Below are 14,429 nucleotides of genomic sequence, written 5' to 3' on the forward strand. Positions count from 1 at the left end.
AAATAAGTACTATTAAGAGTTCCTTCCCAATTTCAAGAGATTTGCCCCCACCTCAGTCCTTGTCACACATATTGCCTTCACAGACTTACTGTTCATCTGGACCAGAAACATGAGCCATAACATGATGTTTCTCAAGAAATGTATTTTAAAACTGCCAGTTTGACATTATGGATCAAAAGCTTTTGCACCTGATTTGCCCTAAATCTTGTAATTTCATTTTTAGGTGTTTATCTTTGAAAAATAATTAAGGCTATCTGCAAAGATTTAGTTCTTACTGTGTTTACCATAAGATTATTTATTATAGCAAATATAAATGATAACTTATAATTTTTAGAAAAGGGACTTAATGGAAAAGAAAATGATAATGCTTATGTTGGTATATTATGTAATCATTAGAAAGAATGTAGAATTATATATATTGTCATGAGCAAATGTTCTTCCTGTACTGTCTAAAAATGTTACACAATAGTATCCATATTTTAATTTTAATTTAACATAGTATATACTAAAATATGAAAGAAGTGTTTAATGGTAAGCAATAAAATACATATATAATCCTTAATCACATTTTAGTGGCAGGATTTTTATTATGTCTGAGTAGCAGGAAGGTAATTTTTATTTTCTCCTTTTGCATATTGGTGTTTTTTATTATCTTCAAATTCAGCTATAATAAATGAAAAGTTAGTATTCAAAATATTCCAAATATGTAGGAGTGTTAAAAATACAGTATTTGGGGAAGAACTTTTACCTCAGTGAGCCCACTTCCCGGTGAGAGGGTAGATCCTCCTGTTGAATGTAGGTAATGAAGGTGGAACTGACCAGACTCATGTGTCAGGTAGAGTGACAGGCTAGATGGGGTTTGAGGTCCCTTCCAACACAGACTCTGTGATGCAGTCAGAACTGCCCCGTGATGGACAGTTCAGCAGTGGTTGTGTGGCCCCTTCATGTGGGAAGGTCTGCTAGTTGTGTCCTCAGGACTCCTCTCACTTTTATATTATCCCCTCTAGGAAATGGGGCAGCTCATTTTGGAATACACCCAGATAAATTAGGTGTTTCTAAATATGTTTTGTCACATTGTTTATAACATCACGTAAACTTTAAAAATAAAAAGTGAACTTTTTAAAGACAAATTTTGCAGAGCTTCACACACCATTATGCACACAATAGACAACAAACGTGTTAATTGACTAATGAAAATAGCATTCACAGAGTAGACAGATCTAAAGAGATGTGGGGCACCATCCCACTCACAGAATGGTACCCAGGTCTGTGCCTTTCCTCCCTGGCAGAAATCCAGAGGTGGAGCCAGGCCCACTCAGAGAGGAGGCGTTTGGCAGAGATGGAAGAACTGGGGGCTGAAGGTAGCTGGGTTTCTTCTCTAATTTGAGGCTTGTAAAAAGTAGCTGGGTGTGGCTCTACCTGCTTTACTATGAAGTTGAACAGCTCTAAATCCAATGACCTAGATATTAAAAGTCCTCATTGGGATATGACCAATCAGATGGTTTTCACGCTTCAAGGATGTCTCAGTGACCCTAGTTAGCTGGGGACAGTGTTTGCCAGATGTATGAGGACAGCCCCCTTAACATTTGACTTCCTCATCAGTCTCATAAGATGCAAAACAGCAAAAGAATAATTAGGAAATTCTTTTAGTCCTCTTTCCTTTCTCTCACAAATTATTCACAATAAACTGTTGGCAAAAGGAGTAACGCATGGGGATTATATTATTTTTTATCCTAACCCTTGATTTCTGGGGATAGTATAAAAATGAGAGGGGTCCTGAGGACACAACTAGCAGACCCCCCCACATGAAGGGGCCACACAACCACTGCTGAACTGTCCATCACGGGGCAGTTCTGACTGAATCACAGAGTCTGTGTTGGAAGGGACCTCAAGGCCCATCTAGCCTGTCACTCTGCCTGACACATGAGTCTGGTCAGTTCCACCTTCATTACCTACATTCATCGGTAGGGAAAATATGTTCCATATCACTCCTAATGTGGTCAGATAGGGGATACAAAGATCACGAGGACCAATATCAATGCAAGTTATGAAGCACAAGATAAGGAATGAACTCACTTGGCTGGTTTTATTGCTGCTGTTTTTAAATGAGAAAGGTGGGCAGAAAGCTGTGTTGTATTAAAAGACTAAAGTGTGGAGCTACCCAACAACAAACAACAATGACACAACCTCCAGCACATGAAAACCAGCTCAGGCAATGCCATAGAAATCCTTTTTCATTTTGAAAAGAAACTTATCTTCAGAAAGAGTTTCCAAAATCAACCCTCCTCTGATAGAGGGTCCCACTAACAGGAACCAGCTTATAAATTAAATTGCTGTGAATTACAAGAGCAGTTTTCCCCACTCTAGGAAAAGAAAAATAAATGTGATAGCATCTTTACCACATCTTTATGGTAAAGATTCTTGGGATTTATATATAAAAGTACAACTTGTGCAATTAATACCAATAATCAGTGGCATTAAAGCTGTAGAGAATTTGCAAATAGCTCTGAATTAAAATATCTAAAATATTTTAATTTAGCATATAAAGAGTGGCCCCAAGTCTGCAAGTCATTTTCATATATGACTATGTCTAAAGTTATTTTGTAGGATAGAAAGAAAATTGCTTTTTTAAAGCCTAGCTTTACCATCTACTACTCTAGGAAGGACACTCTTTGAAAACTAATAAGAAAATCAAACAAGAAATATGACATTTAAAATCTGATGGTTAAAAGTTATATTCTTATGAAACTTGATGTACTCCTAAAATATTGTTAGTTGTGAAAATCTTTTCTCAGCTCTCCCTACTTATTGAGTAATTAAATCAGAGACACAGCCTAGTGCTGGAAGCTGACAGGTCCAGTAAAGGACTGTTCAAGTATAATTGTTTCTCAGCTTGTACTGTTTCCAGAAGGACAATTTGGTTCTTGTTCTGAGATGAGCAATCAGGGAAGAGTGGAACTTTGAACATGAACACCCAGTTCTTTTCATGCCCCTGTCACCTTAGACATAACTGTTCCTTTTCTTTGCATCTATAGTTTCCCTAGAAACATCCAACTGTGGCGTATAAGAAACACGGAAGGAGGTCCAACTGTACATGCATAGATAAGATGGCACAGTAGATAAGACAGTAGCTCATAGAGCATCCTATGGTTACAGAGTTTTCAGTTTTCAACTTGTTATGGTTTTCCAATCCAATCTCATATCCCCACCAGAAGCAAGGGAGGCGGGTGAGCACAGGAAGGAAAGAGAGGTGGAGGGGAGCTACAGGAGAAAGCCTGCCTGGTTGGCAGAAAGGTGCAGTGGCACTCCTGGGCATCTTCATGCAGAGGACACATCTACAGAAAGATGCGGTCCGACACCCGTCAGTCCTATTTTCAAACATCTCAAACCCATCTAAACCCTTTAATTGTATCTAAACGGTGAAAGCAAAGATAGAAAGATAAATGTCCACCTTCTATAGACAGAAGGTACTCTACTTGCCCTTTTATATGACCCTGAGAATCTTTAAAATGAGCAAGCTGGACTAAAGGGCTTTTAAAGCCACTTGTAGTTTTTTTTAGTATGTTCTCTGAACATTCACTTTTGGTTTTGTAGACCAACCCCCACCCCACCACAACTGGCAGAGAAGACATTGACTCATTTACAAACAATGATCCACAGGCTTTCCCTAGCAATATAGCATTGCTCAGTGCTGGGCCCCATGTGCTCCAAGAATATTCGCCATAGAGCAGCCAGGGGATGCTGTGCAGGACCATGTCATACTATGCAACCTTCATAAAAAGTGTGTAAACCACAGTCCAGGATGCATTTAACAGTCACCCGGCTCTGACAGCCAGGTGTGCACACCCACACAGTGGAGCTATCATGCAGAAACAAACCTTTCTTATAAAGGAATTATCTAGAAAAAAATCAGACCTTTACTAGATGCATGTAGTTGCCAACCTACCAACCCAAATTTTCCCATCTTTTTCTGATGGCTCTAGTTCATTTCCAATCTCCACCTTTACTTATCATTAATAGAAAATCTCATTTTACACTTTTAAGTTACTTAGCTGTCATGTGCAGAATGATTTACAAACAAATGCTTTCACACAAGAAGGCATTGCTGGGCGGGAAAACAGAGCTACTTCTATTCTGATTTATTCATATTCTAAAACCCCCATGTGTTGCCCCGGCTGGTAGGACAGTTGGTTAGAGTGTCATCCCATGCACCAAAATGTTACTGTTGAGATCTGGGAAATCGAGAACATAGCCTGACCACAGCAAAACAAGAACAAGGAACAGCATGCAAACAAAGGCTGAGCAGACATCCTGCAGTATGTGAGTGCCCTACTTAGAGCAAGATAGGCAGATGGTAATCTGTTTAGTTTTGAATTTTGAAACCCCACCCTGTTCCTGCGCGCGGTCTCTGTCAGCAAATAGCTAACTGCCACGTCTGTTTCTGTTCAAGGCTTGCTTGCTCTTCCCCATGTAAGGACTTAGCTGTAAGCGCTAGGCGGGTCTCTCATCTGCAGCCCTTTTGGGCACCGTGTCTCTGGACACCCTGAGAGTTCGCCCCTATGCAGGTTAAGCTTGGCCGATAAAATAAGATCAAAACCCTGAAAGGTCTTCGAAAAGTATTCTCGCATCCGGTGGATATAACAGTTAGGGGTTTGATTCCCAGTTGAGGCTCCCCTGGCAGGCAACCAATCAATGATTCTCTCTCACTTTGTGTTTCTCTCTCTCTTTCTCTTCCTTTTCCCCTAAAAATCAGTTAACAAGCAAAACCAAGAGTGAGGTCTGGCCCCCAAAGTCCATAGTACACCTGATGCAAATGTGAGCTTAGCAGGTAAATTGGGGGATAATTACTGTCAGGAAAGACCCAAAATTCTAAGAAACACAGATTTTGATACCTATGTTGGCTGAATAATCCGATAAAACCTAAGGATCACCTTTTTTTATTTTTCTAAAAGACTTTAAATAAAAATCTCAAACTGAAAGGGCAATCTCATTTTCTTAGATCCTCTCTCACCTTTCCTCCTCTATCTCCATCATCTTTAGGATAAAAATTCTGTATAATGGTCTAATTCATTTAGAAAACTAGGAGAGACAGTAATCTCGGATCATAGGAAGGCAGTTGGCAACCCTCCACATTAGGACTTGGATTTTCCTTTTCCAGAGAGTTTTCACTGTGTAAGCACACTAAGGGGTGACCATGTTGTTCTGGAGATAAGCACAGGACACTCTGACAGAGATTTTTGTTTGATGTTGCCTTTTAAATTGTTTGCTTATTTACAGACCATTCCTAATGCACATACCTGGCCCTGTGAGTTTACTGGGCATTTAGTTCGTGACCTTTACATTCTGGTGTAGGAGATCATCCTGTGTGGTGTGGGCCCAGCCCTCTGTGGCAAACATTTACTGCAAAATAACTTCCTAAAATCTATGCTAAACCTTCCCAGGACGAGTGTAACCCATTCAACCACTTTTACCCTTTCATTTGCTAATATCCTTCTTCTGTGATGTGATTGTCAGCATTGGCTCCTTTGTTTTCTGTAAAAGGTAACCACCTAAAGCAACCTGTGCATAGTAAATGAGGACCATCATGTAATGTGTTGAGAAACCCAATAAAGACCAGTCACAGCAAGGGCCAAGTCTTTTGCTCCCCTTGAGAGAAAAGCCATGCTGTCCCTTTGCCTCCACAGGACTCGGTAATCCATGTGAGTGTCTCATTTCATCCATAATGATGTGGACACTGCAGGCTGGTGTCTGCACATTTGGGAAACTGGGTCCTAGAGAGATTGTCTTGCACATGGTGTCAAAGCAGGAGATGACAACCAAAGCCAGAACCTCCCTGTGTAGTCTTCACTCCTGAACAGAATCACTCCCAACTAATTTATCAGCCTTGCCTTCTCCCTACTTTTCTGTTCTAATACTCTACTTTCTCTTTCCTCCAATTTGCTTTCTAACATTTAAGAATCTTATACATCTCTTTGACCCTTTTCTCAACATCTTAGATCAAAGCTACTTTAGTGAAGAGTCAAGCTTGAGATAGGAATTTATACATAAATGGGTCACTGGCTACCAGGACACCCTCCATCTTTCTTTGCTTATAATATGCCTTCCACACCCCTACCCCTGGTTAAAGCATTCAGCCTAAGCTAATGTTGCCTTGTTATAAAAATTTCTAAGGATGTTATAGAGATTTCCCAGACCAACCAGATCATCTCAAGTTACAGCATGGCCCAGAACGTGACAGCAACATGTATGTGCATAGAGGAAGTCACAGCAAGGCTCTGCTGAGATTGAAGCAAAACGAGCAGATTAGAATACGTCAACTGTTTAATAGTACCTATTTAGTTACAGGATTGTCAAATTACCTGGAAACTCCTTTGAAAAATGGCTATCTATACATCATCCATCTACCCATTTATTCACTTATCTACCCACTTGTCTGTCTAAACTTCTTTCTGCTTCTAAAAAAGATTTGAGCAGCCAATCCTAAGGAAACATCGGAGAAAATATGATATAAATGAAATAGTCTTACTGATGAGATAATCAAATAATATGACAAACACTAAAGTATTAATTTGATAATAATATTCATGTTCTAAAACTTAGTATTATAAACAATGTATTGTTAAATATTGATTTTTTTCCATGTGACCTTTTAAAAATATTAAAGTAATTCTTTACCATTTTCTTTAAATATCTCTTTATTTCTTAAAGTCCAAATAAAATGTTATAAATTGCCCTAATATTCACCTATATCATGTGATATATAATATATATATGCACATTAATTAGAGAGAGAAAGAACTATGATTCATTTTCAGTTTTTTTCTTTATATTACTCTAGCATATAAACCAGAAAGCCTCAGTTGACTGTAATACCATATTGACCAAGTGTGACAAGCATAAAATTTATATTTCCTACTCAGAGGGCAACTTGAGGGCAACAAATGTCTTTGTATAAATTAGTCCTACCAAGTGATGGTGAAGAAGAAAATATGCATCATTTACAAATTCAGTGACAAACAGCAAGCATATAACAGGAAGCCCCATGGCCTGTGTCAACAAAAGGCATCAGGATAATTCCTTGGATTGTGACAACAGTAGCCAGTCAGTCTTTCCCCCAATTCAGAAACCAAACTGCAAGCCCTTACCTTGGAGGGCCTGTAAGCTATGAGTCTGTACGATAATGCAGAGCTGCAGGACCAGCTGTGGAGCACTTTCCAGAAAGGTGGCGAGCAAATGCAGCATACTCACATCTGCATATTCATACACCATTTTCCAGTAAAATCTCCATCTGTCCTTCTCCCCACTCTGCCGGCTTCGAATACCTAGGTATATTGTGTGGAAATATCTAGAAGGAAAATATGAAGAATAAGAAAGAGATGAGTGATAATTTGTAATTTAAACACTAGGGCTATTTTTCTTTTCTGCAAGCCACCATATGCAAAGACACACAATAAATGGTTTCTCTAGCCCTGGCTGGTGTGTTTCAGTGAATTGAGCACAGGCCTGTGAAGCAAAGGGTTGCTGGTTTGATTCCCAGTCAGGGCATATGCCTCGGTTGCAAGCCAAGTCCCCAGTCGGGGGCACATGAGAGGCAACCACATATTGATGTTTCTCTCCCACTCTTTCTCCTTTTCTTCCCCTCTCTCTAAAAATAAATAAATAAAATGTTAAAAAAATAAAGTTACTCTAATGGCTTATATTAAGGCCCAAAGTTAACTGTTTAAGACTTGCCTTCTTAAATGTTCACTTTGAGAAATAACTGCAATTTTAGTATTCATTAAAGGCATTGCATTGAATTGCAATTTAAAGAGTGAGGTGAAATATGTTAGAAGCTTAGGTGTAGAAGAGATTTTCTACTTTGAAAATCTACAAACATACTCTCTTGTCAGTTTCTCTACATGCTCAACCATGTTCAGAAGGTGGATTTCTCTCAGGGCACAAATCAAGTCTGAAGTACTAGAATTATGTGCTTGTACACCCTCCTTACATCTTTAAAAAACTTATTATTGAAAATTTCAAACATATGCAAAAGGAGAAAAAATAGTATATTGAATGTATTATACCTTTCATCCAGATTAAGTAATTATCAATACATTGCCAAGATCTTTTCATTCATATTTTTGCTCCCTGCCACTGGATTATTTTGGAGCAAATCCCAGGCACCAACATATTTTATCTATAAATGTTTTATTAAAATAATTTACAAACATAAATTCAATACCATTTTATACTTATAAATAAGGATACTTTTTAATATCATCAAATACACAGTGTTCATATTTTTCTGATTAATGTATTTTTTTTACAGTTTGTTTGAAATGCTATCCAAACAATGCCCACATATGATGAGTATTTGATAAGTATCTTAAGTTTTTTCTATATCATAAATACCCTTTCCATTTCTTTTTCATTTCTTGCATATTTTTATTGTCTTGATTTTGATGACTGTATACTTGTGTTATGGTTAATATCTGTTCTTTGTGTTTTCTTTGACCAGGTAGTTAGTGTTACAATTTCGATCATATCCAAGTTTGGCCATTTATAGCAGGCAATGTTGAGGACTTCCTTCAGGAGTACTTCCTTGAGAAGTCACTAATGTTCTCTTTCATGATATCATCATCAACTGATCACCATATCCTAGGTCCACTCACTCATTAGGGATTGAAAAATGCTAATATTCTGAGTCTATTACCCTTATTTTTCATTGGTGAGAATACTTCTACAGCCCTTATATCAAAATCTTTACAGTATGTTTGGTTGTCTGAAGCTTATTTTCTAGTAGGTCCTTTAAAAAGGTATATAGTCTTGCTATTCTCTGAGTTCTTACATATTTATAAGAGTTCATGGTTGGTGTGGCTCAGTGGATTGAGCACCAACCTGTGAACCAGGGGGTCACCAGTTCAATTCTCAGTCAGGGTACATGCCTGGGTTTTGGGCCAGGTCCCCAGTTGGGGGAGCTGTGAGGGGCAACCACACATTGATGTGTATTGCGCTCTATTTCTCCCTTTCCCTCTGCCTAAAAATTAAAAAAATAAACAAACAAACAAATAAATAAATTCATGGCTATCAATCTTGCCATGGGTGAAGATTAGGTTTCTTTTGCTATACAGATCTTACGAAGTCTCACAATTTCAATTGGACATTTGTGCACATTTCTAGAATCTGTGAAAAAACTGGAGTTACCTAAACCAAAGATTCTTAGATGCCAAGAGAGAAGAATGATACTAGGGATATAAGAAGGAAGTACAAGAGCAGAAAAGCCTGGGCACCCTTTCCACAGGAGGGTCCGGCTGTAAGGTTGTAAAATCCATGCATATGCCATGCAAAATAAAAGCTGCAATTTATTTATTTGAGCATATTAAATCTACTACTTTATTGTTTCCTAGAAAAAAAGTGTTGTTATAGAAAAGTCTGACAAAAATCTTATATTCCTTCTTTAGTAAGCTACTTGCTTTTTCTGCTTGAATGTCCAAAGAGTATTTTGCTTCTTTTAAAGACCTGTTGTTTTATGAGAATGTAACTTGATATTGGCTGTGCTGCATCCATTTTCTCAGGAATGTGTTAGGCCTCCTCATTCTGTAGTTTCAGGTTTCAATGTGTAGTTTCAAGTGGTCTTGAACTACAGCATTTAGTAATTCTTTTCTAATCCACTGCTTTGGTTTTCTTCTTTTGGGTCTCCTATTTATTTATGTTCTATCTTCTTTATCTTCTATATCTATTAGCTTCTCTGAAGTTGATTCTCATAAAATTTTTTCCTCCTTTTCCATCTATTTATCTTTGAATTATGGTGTTTGACTTGTGCCACATGCTTATGGTTGAATTTTCCTTTCTGACCTAATTTTTTAACAGATTAAAATTCTATATTGAGTTATAGTATCTTGTAAAATGTTATTTTTTCAAATTATTTCCTTTCTGATTTTTTCTAATTATGATAATTCTCTTAATTTCTTTCAGCTTATTTTGAAATATTTGGCTTATGGTTTTATCTGTTTTCTGCATGTGTTTTTCTGGTATGCTTTGATTATCTGTAGGAAGATCAGTATTTTTACTCTCTTCCACATAATAATGTTGAGCTATCTTGTTTTAAAAATTGCTTACTTTAATTTTCATGTACTTTTAGGAGGGGAGAGTGTGCTAAGATACCTTTACTGGTGTCAAAGCTTCAGAGTTCTTCCTCCATTGTCCTCATGAAATGATAAAAATAACATTACTTGTTAACTTCCTGAGATCAAGGGCCTCTGTTCACCTTCCTTCTGTTCCATTGCTTGTGGTTGTCCCTATCCTGCTCCGTTTGGAATCTAGTCCTTGCAGATTCTTCTTAATGTGGAGGTTTGTCAAGGAAGGCTCTTCGGTTTGTTAGGAATGACTCTGCTCCAATAGCATTAACCCTTATTGTGTTACGGTCCCCTTGGACTCACTCTTGCATCAGACTCCTGAGAACACCTTTCCAGTCTCTCTCGGTCCTCTCATTTGGCCCACTGCACTTTCCAGAGAGTGCCTGTTAGGTTCTCCTTGTCTCAAGGCCTTCCCTCTGCTTCTTTTGCATAGTTGCTGATATCACATGATTCTTATAAGCTGTCACTAATTTATTCCTACATAATTATGGGGGTATTTCAGCTCTATGTTTTAGTGTAGATATTTTCCATGATTCTTCAGTTTTGCTCTGTTTATTTTAATGAGATAATTTTGGTAGATTCAAAAGTGATGCTGACATCGCCACTATATTTACAAAACAGTAGCATTTTAAAACACAAAAAAGATTTAATCATTCTTTTGAGTCTTTGATTGCTGTCTATCACTTAAAAGATGAAGTGAGCTACAGTGCAGTTTACAGGGACTTTCATGAACAAATCCCTGTGTTCTCGTAACCACAGCTGCAGCTTTTTCTGCCCAGAGCATACTGCTGGTGTTTCCCTTCTTATACTTCTGTGCCTTTTCACAAGCTCACTATTTTCTTGGAATAGCCTCAGAAGAGCTTTTCCTGCTTCTCTGACTGGCAAACTTGTTTTTGAACTGATACTATTTATTCAATCATCATCAATAATCACTCATTCTTTCATGCAGATACCTCTCTACCTGTATGTATTAGTATCCTAGGACTGCTTTTAAAAAGTACCACAAGTTGGTAGCTTTAACAACAGAAATTTGTTGTCACCCAGTTCTGGAGGCTAGATGTCTGAAATCAAGGTGTTGCCAGGCTTGCTTTCTTCTAAGGGCTGTGAAGGGGACTTTACTACATGCCTCTCACCTAGCTTCTGGTGGTTTGCTGGCAATCTTTGGCATTACTCAGATTATGGATGAATCACCTTAATCTCAGTTTTTATCTCTTTTTTTATCTGTGTCAGTTTGTGTCCAAATTTTTCCTTTCTATAAACCCAGTAATTATGGATTAAGATCCCCACCCAAAGATCTCTTCTTATCTTGATCATCTGCAAAGATCTTACTCTGTTTCCAAGGAAGGTAACATTCACAGGTACAGAGCATTTGGACTTCAACTTTTTTTTTATGGGGACACAGTTCAACTTCTAATTGTCTTCCATGAGCCCCCATGCATGCGTAGATCTCTCGGAATGCTTTCCTTTTTGGACTCTGTGAAAGAGCACAATTTCCACTCGCAGCACAACCCTCCCCTGAGATCCAGACATGTGTGTCCATCTGCGTACCCATATGTACACATGCTTTCCAAATTTCCCTCAGGTATATGAAAACAAGCATATTCAGAGAAACTTATCACTGTCTTTCTAAATTGTCCTATCTCCTATACTGGTAATCCACATCACCATTTATTTAGTCACATAAGCTACAAGCCTAGGGAGTATGCTAGGTTCTTAAACCTCCCTTACCTCTCACATTTGATAAAAGACTGTATTCTGTCAGCAGAAGCAGAAATCAAGGAAAAAATCCCATTCGATATAGCAAAAAGAAAAATAAAATATCTGGGAATAAACCTAACCAAGGAGGTAAAAGACCTGTATGCAGAAAACTACACAGCACTGAAGAAAGAAATCAGGGAAGACACAAACAAATGGAAACATATACCGTGTTCATGGATTGGAAGAATTAACATCATCAAAATGTCCATACTACCCAAAGCAATATACAGATTCAATGCAATACCTATTAAAGTACCAATGGCGTGTTTCACAGACATAGAACAAACACTTCAAAAATTTATATGGAACCATAAACAACCCCAAATAGCAGCTGAACTTTTGAGAAAGAAGAACAAAGTAGGAGGGATCACAATACCTGATATCAAACTGTATTACAAGGCCACTGTAATCAAAACAGCCTGTTACTGGCATAAAAATAGGCACATAGACCAATGGAACAGAACAGAGAGCCCAGAAATCAACCCAACTCTCTACAGTCAATTAACATTCGACAAAGGGGGCAGTAACATAAAATGGAGTAAAGATAGCCTCTTCAATAAATGGTGTTGGGAGAACTGGACAGCTACATACAAAAAAAATGAAACTTGAAACCATACACCGAAATAAATTCAAGGGGGATAAAAGACTTAAATATAAGCAGTGACACCATTAAAGTCCTAGAGGAGAACATTGGCAAGAAAATCTCAGATATTCCACGCAGCAACATTTTTACTGATATGTCCCCTAGAGCAAGAAATATAAAGGAAAGAATAAACAAATGGGATCTCATCGAAATAAAAAGCTTCTGCATGGCTAAAGAAAACAGTATTAAATTTAAAACCAACTGTATGGGAAAACATATTTGCCAATGATACCTTAGACAAAGGTTTAATCTCCAAAATATACAAAGAACTTACACAACTCCACTCTAAGAAGACATCTAACCCAATTAAAAAATGGGAAAAAGACTTGAACAGACACTTCTCCAAGGAGGACATACAGAATATCCAGAGACATATGAAGAGATGCTTAATATCGTTAGCTATCAGAGAGATGCAAATTAAAACCACAATGAAATACCACTTTACACCGGTCAGGATGGCTATCATAAACAAAGCAACAAACAACAAATGTTGGAGAGTGTGAGGGGAAAAGGGGTCCTTAGTTCACTGTTGGTGGGATTGCGGACTGGTACAACCATTATGGAAAACAGTATGGAATTTTCTCAGAAAAATATAAATCGACCTGCCTTTTGATCCACCAATTCCACTGCTAGGATTATATCCCAAGAACCCCAAAACATCAATATCAAAGAACCTATGCACCACAATGTTCATAGCAGCACAGTTTACAATAGCCAAGAGTTGGAAGCAACCTAGGTACCTGTCAGTAAATGAATGGATCAAAAAATTGTGGTACATATACACAATGGAATTCTATTCAGCAGAGAGAAAGAAGGAGCTACTACCCTTTGCAACAACAGGGATGGAACTGGAAAGCATTATGCTGAGTGAAATAAGCCAGGTGTTGAAAGACAAATACCATATGATCTCACCTTTAACAGGAAGCTAAACAACAAAGCAGACAAGCAAGCAAAATAAAAACAAATACAGTGAAATAGAGAACAGGGGGACAGCGACCAGAGGGGAGATGGGGAGGGAATTTAAGGGGAAAAAATGGGAGGGATTTAGAGGAACAAGCATAAAGGACACAGGGACAAGAACTAAGTGGGGTGGAAATGGGAGGGAGGTGGGGAGCATGGGGTGGGGGGGCTGGGATGGGAGAAATAGACAAAAAACTGTACTTGAAAAATAACTAAATAAACAAAAAAAGGGTCCCATGCCTTAAAAGCATAGTGATTTGGGCAATATCACATAAGCTCTTAGAAAAAAAAAGACTGTATTCTGAAACTTTTATATATTTAATATGGTTTTCCCTTCTCTTTCTAAAGTCTGATTCTTTCGGTTTCTGTTTTGTTTCTGTGTAGTCTGACCTTAGGCTTAACGTATTTCTGCCTTAGCATTACCCTCTATGCAGGGGCAAGATAACAATACTGATTGCATAGGTTGACCTGAGAATTAATAACATAAAAATGAGGGACTTAGCATGGAGCCTAGTAAATAGCAGACAGTCAATAGAAGTTTCTACTACTAATCAACTCTGAACCCTTTAAAGGGCCAATCCCATTATTTCTAGATGCATAGATTGAATCCATTGTCTCCCACTGTAAAACACTCAGTGACTCCCAAGTTCCAAGAAAATGTGCATAAACTCAAACTATGCAAATATAGATGTTTAATGCTTTTAATTTATCTTTTCTAACCTAACCTTTGGTCTCTATTGCCTGTATATGTCTCATGTCCCCATAATATTAAAGCACTTGCTGCTCCTTGGCTGTGAATTCACACCTCCTAACTTTGTTCCTGAGGCTATCTTGCCCAGAGTGCCTCTTCATACCCTTTATTATCCTGTAATTTCTACCATTTTCTGACTCAATTATCATGTCTCCCTTATCCTTTTTCTACCCACATAGAACTGACATCCCATTGTCTGTGC

General features: G+C 38.0%; 1 protein-coding gene across 1 annotated transcript in view; it reads right to left on the reverse strand.

Annotated features, from left to right (window-relative positions):
• XKR4 (XK related 4) overlaps window positions 1-14,429 on the reverse strand; it is a 447,141-nt gene that overhangs the window by 148,752 nt on the left and 283,960 nt on the right. The window contains exon 2 of the mRNA XM_037148199.2: window positions 7,146-7,345. Within this exon, the coding sequence (XP_037004094.2) occupies window positions 7,146-7,345 (200 nt within the window). The remainder of the gene's footprint in view (window positions 1-7,145; window positions 7,346-14,429) is intronic.

The sequence above is a fragment of the Artibeus jamaicensis genome, unplaced genomic scaffold (genome assembly GCF_021234435.1).
Source record: "Artibeus jamaicensis isolate MK-2021 breed Jamaican fruit bat unplaced genomic scaffold, CSHL_Jam_final scaffold_916, whole genome shotgun sequence".
NCBI lineage: Eukaryota > Metazoa > Chordata > Mammalia > Chiroptera > Phyllostomidae > Artibeus > Artibeus jamaicensis.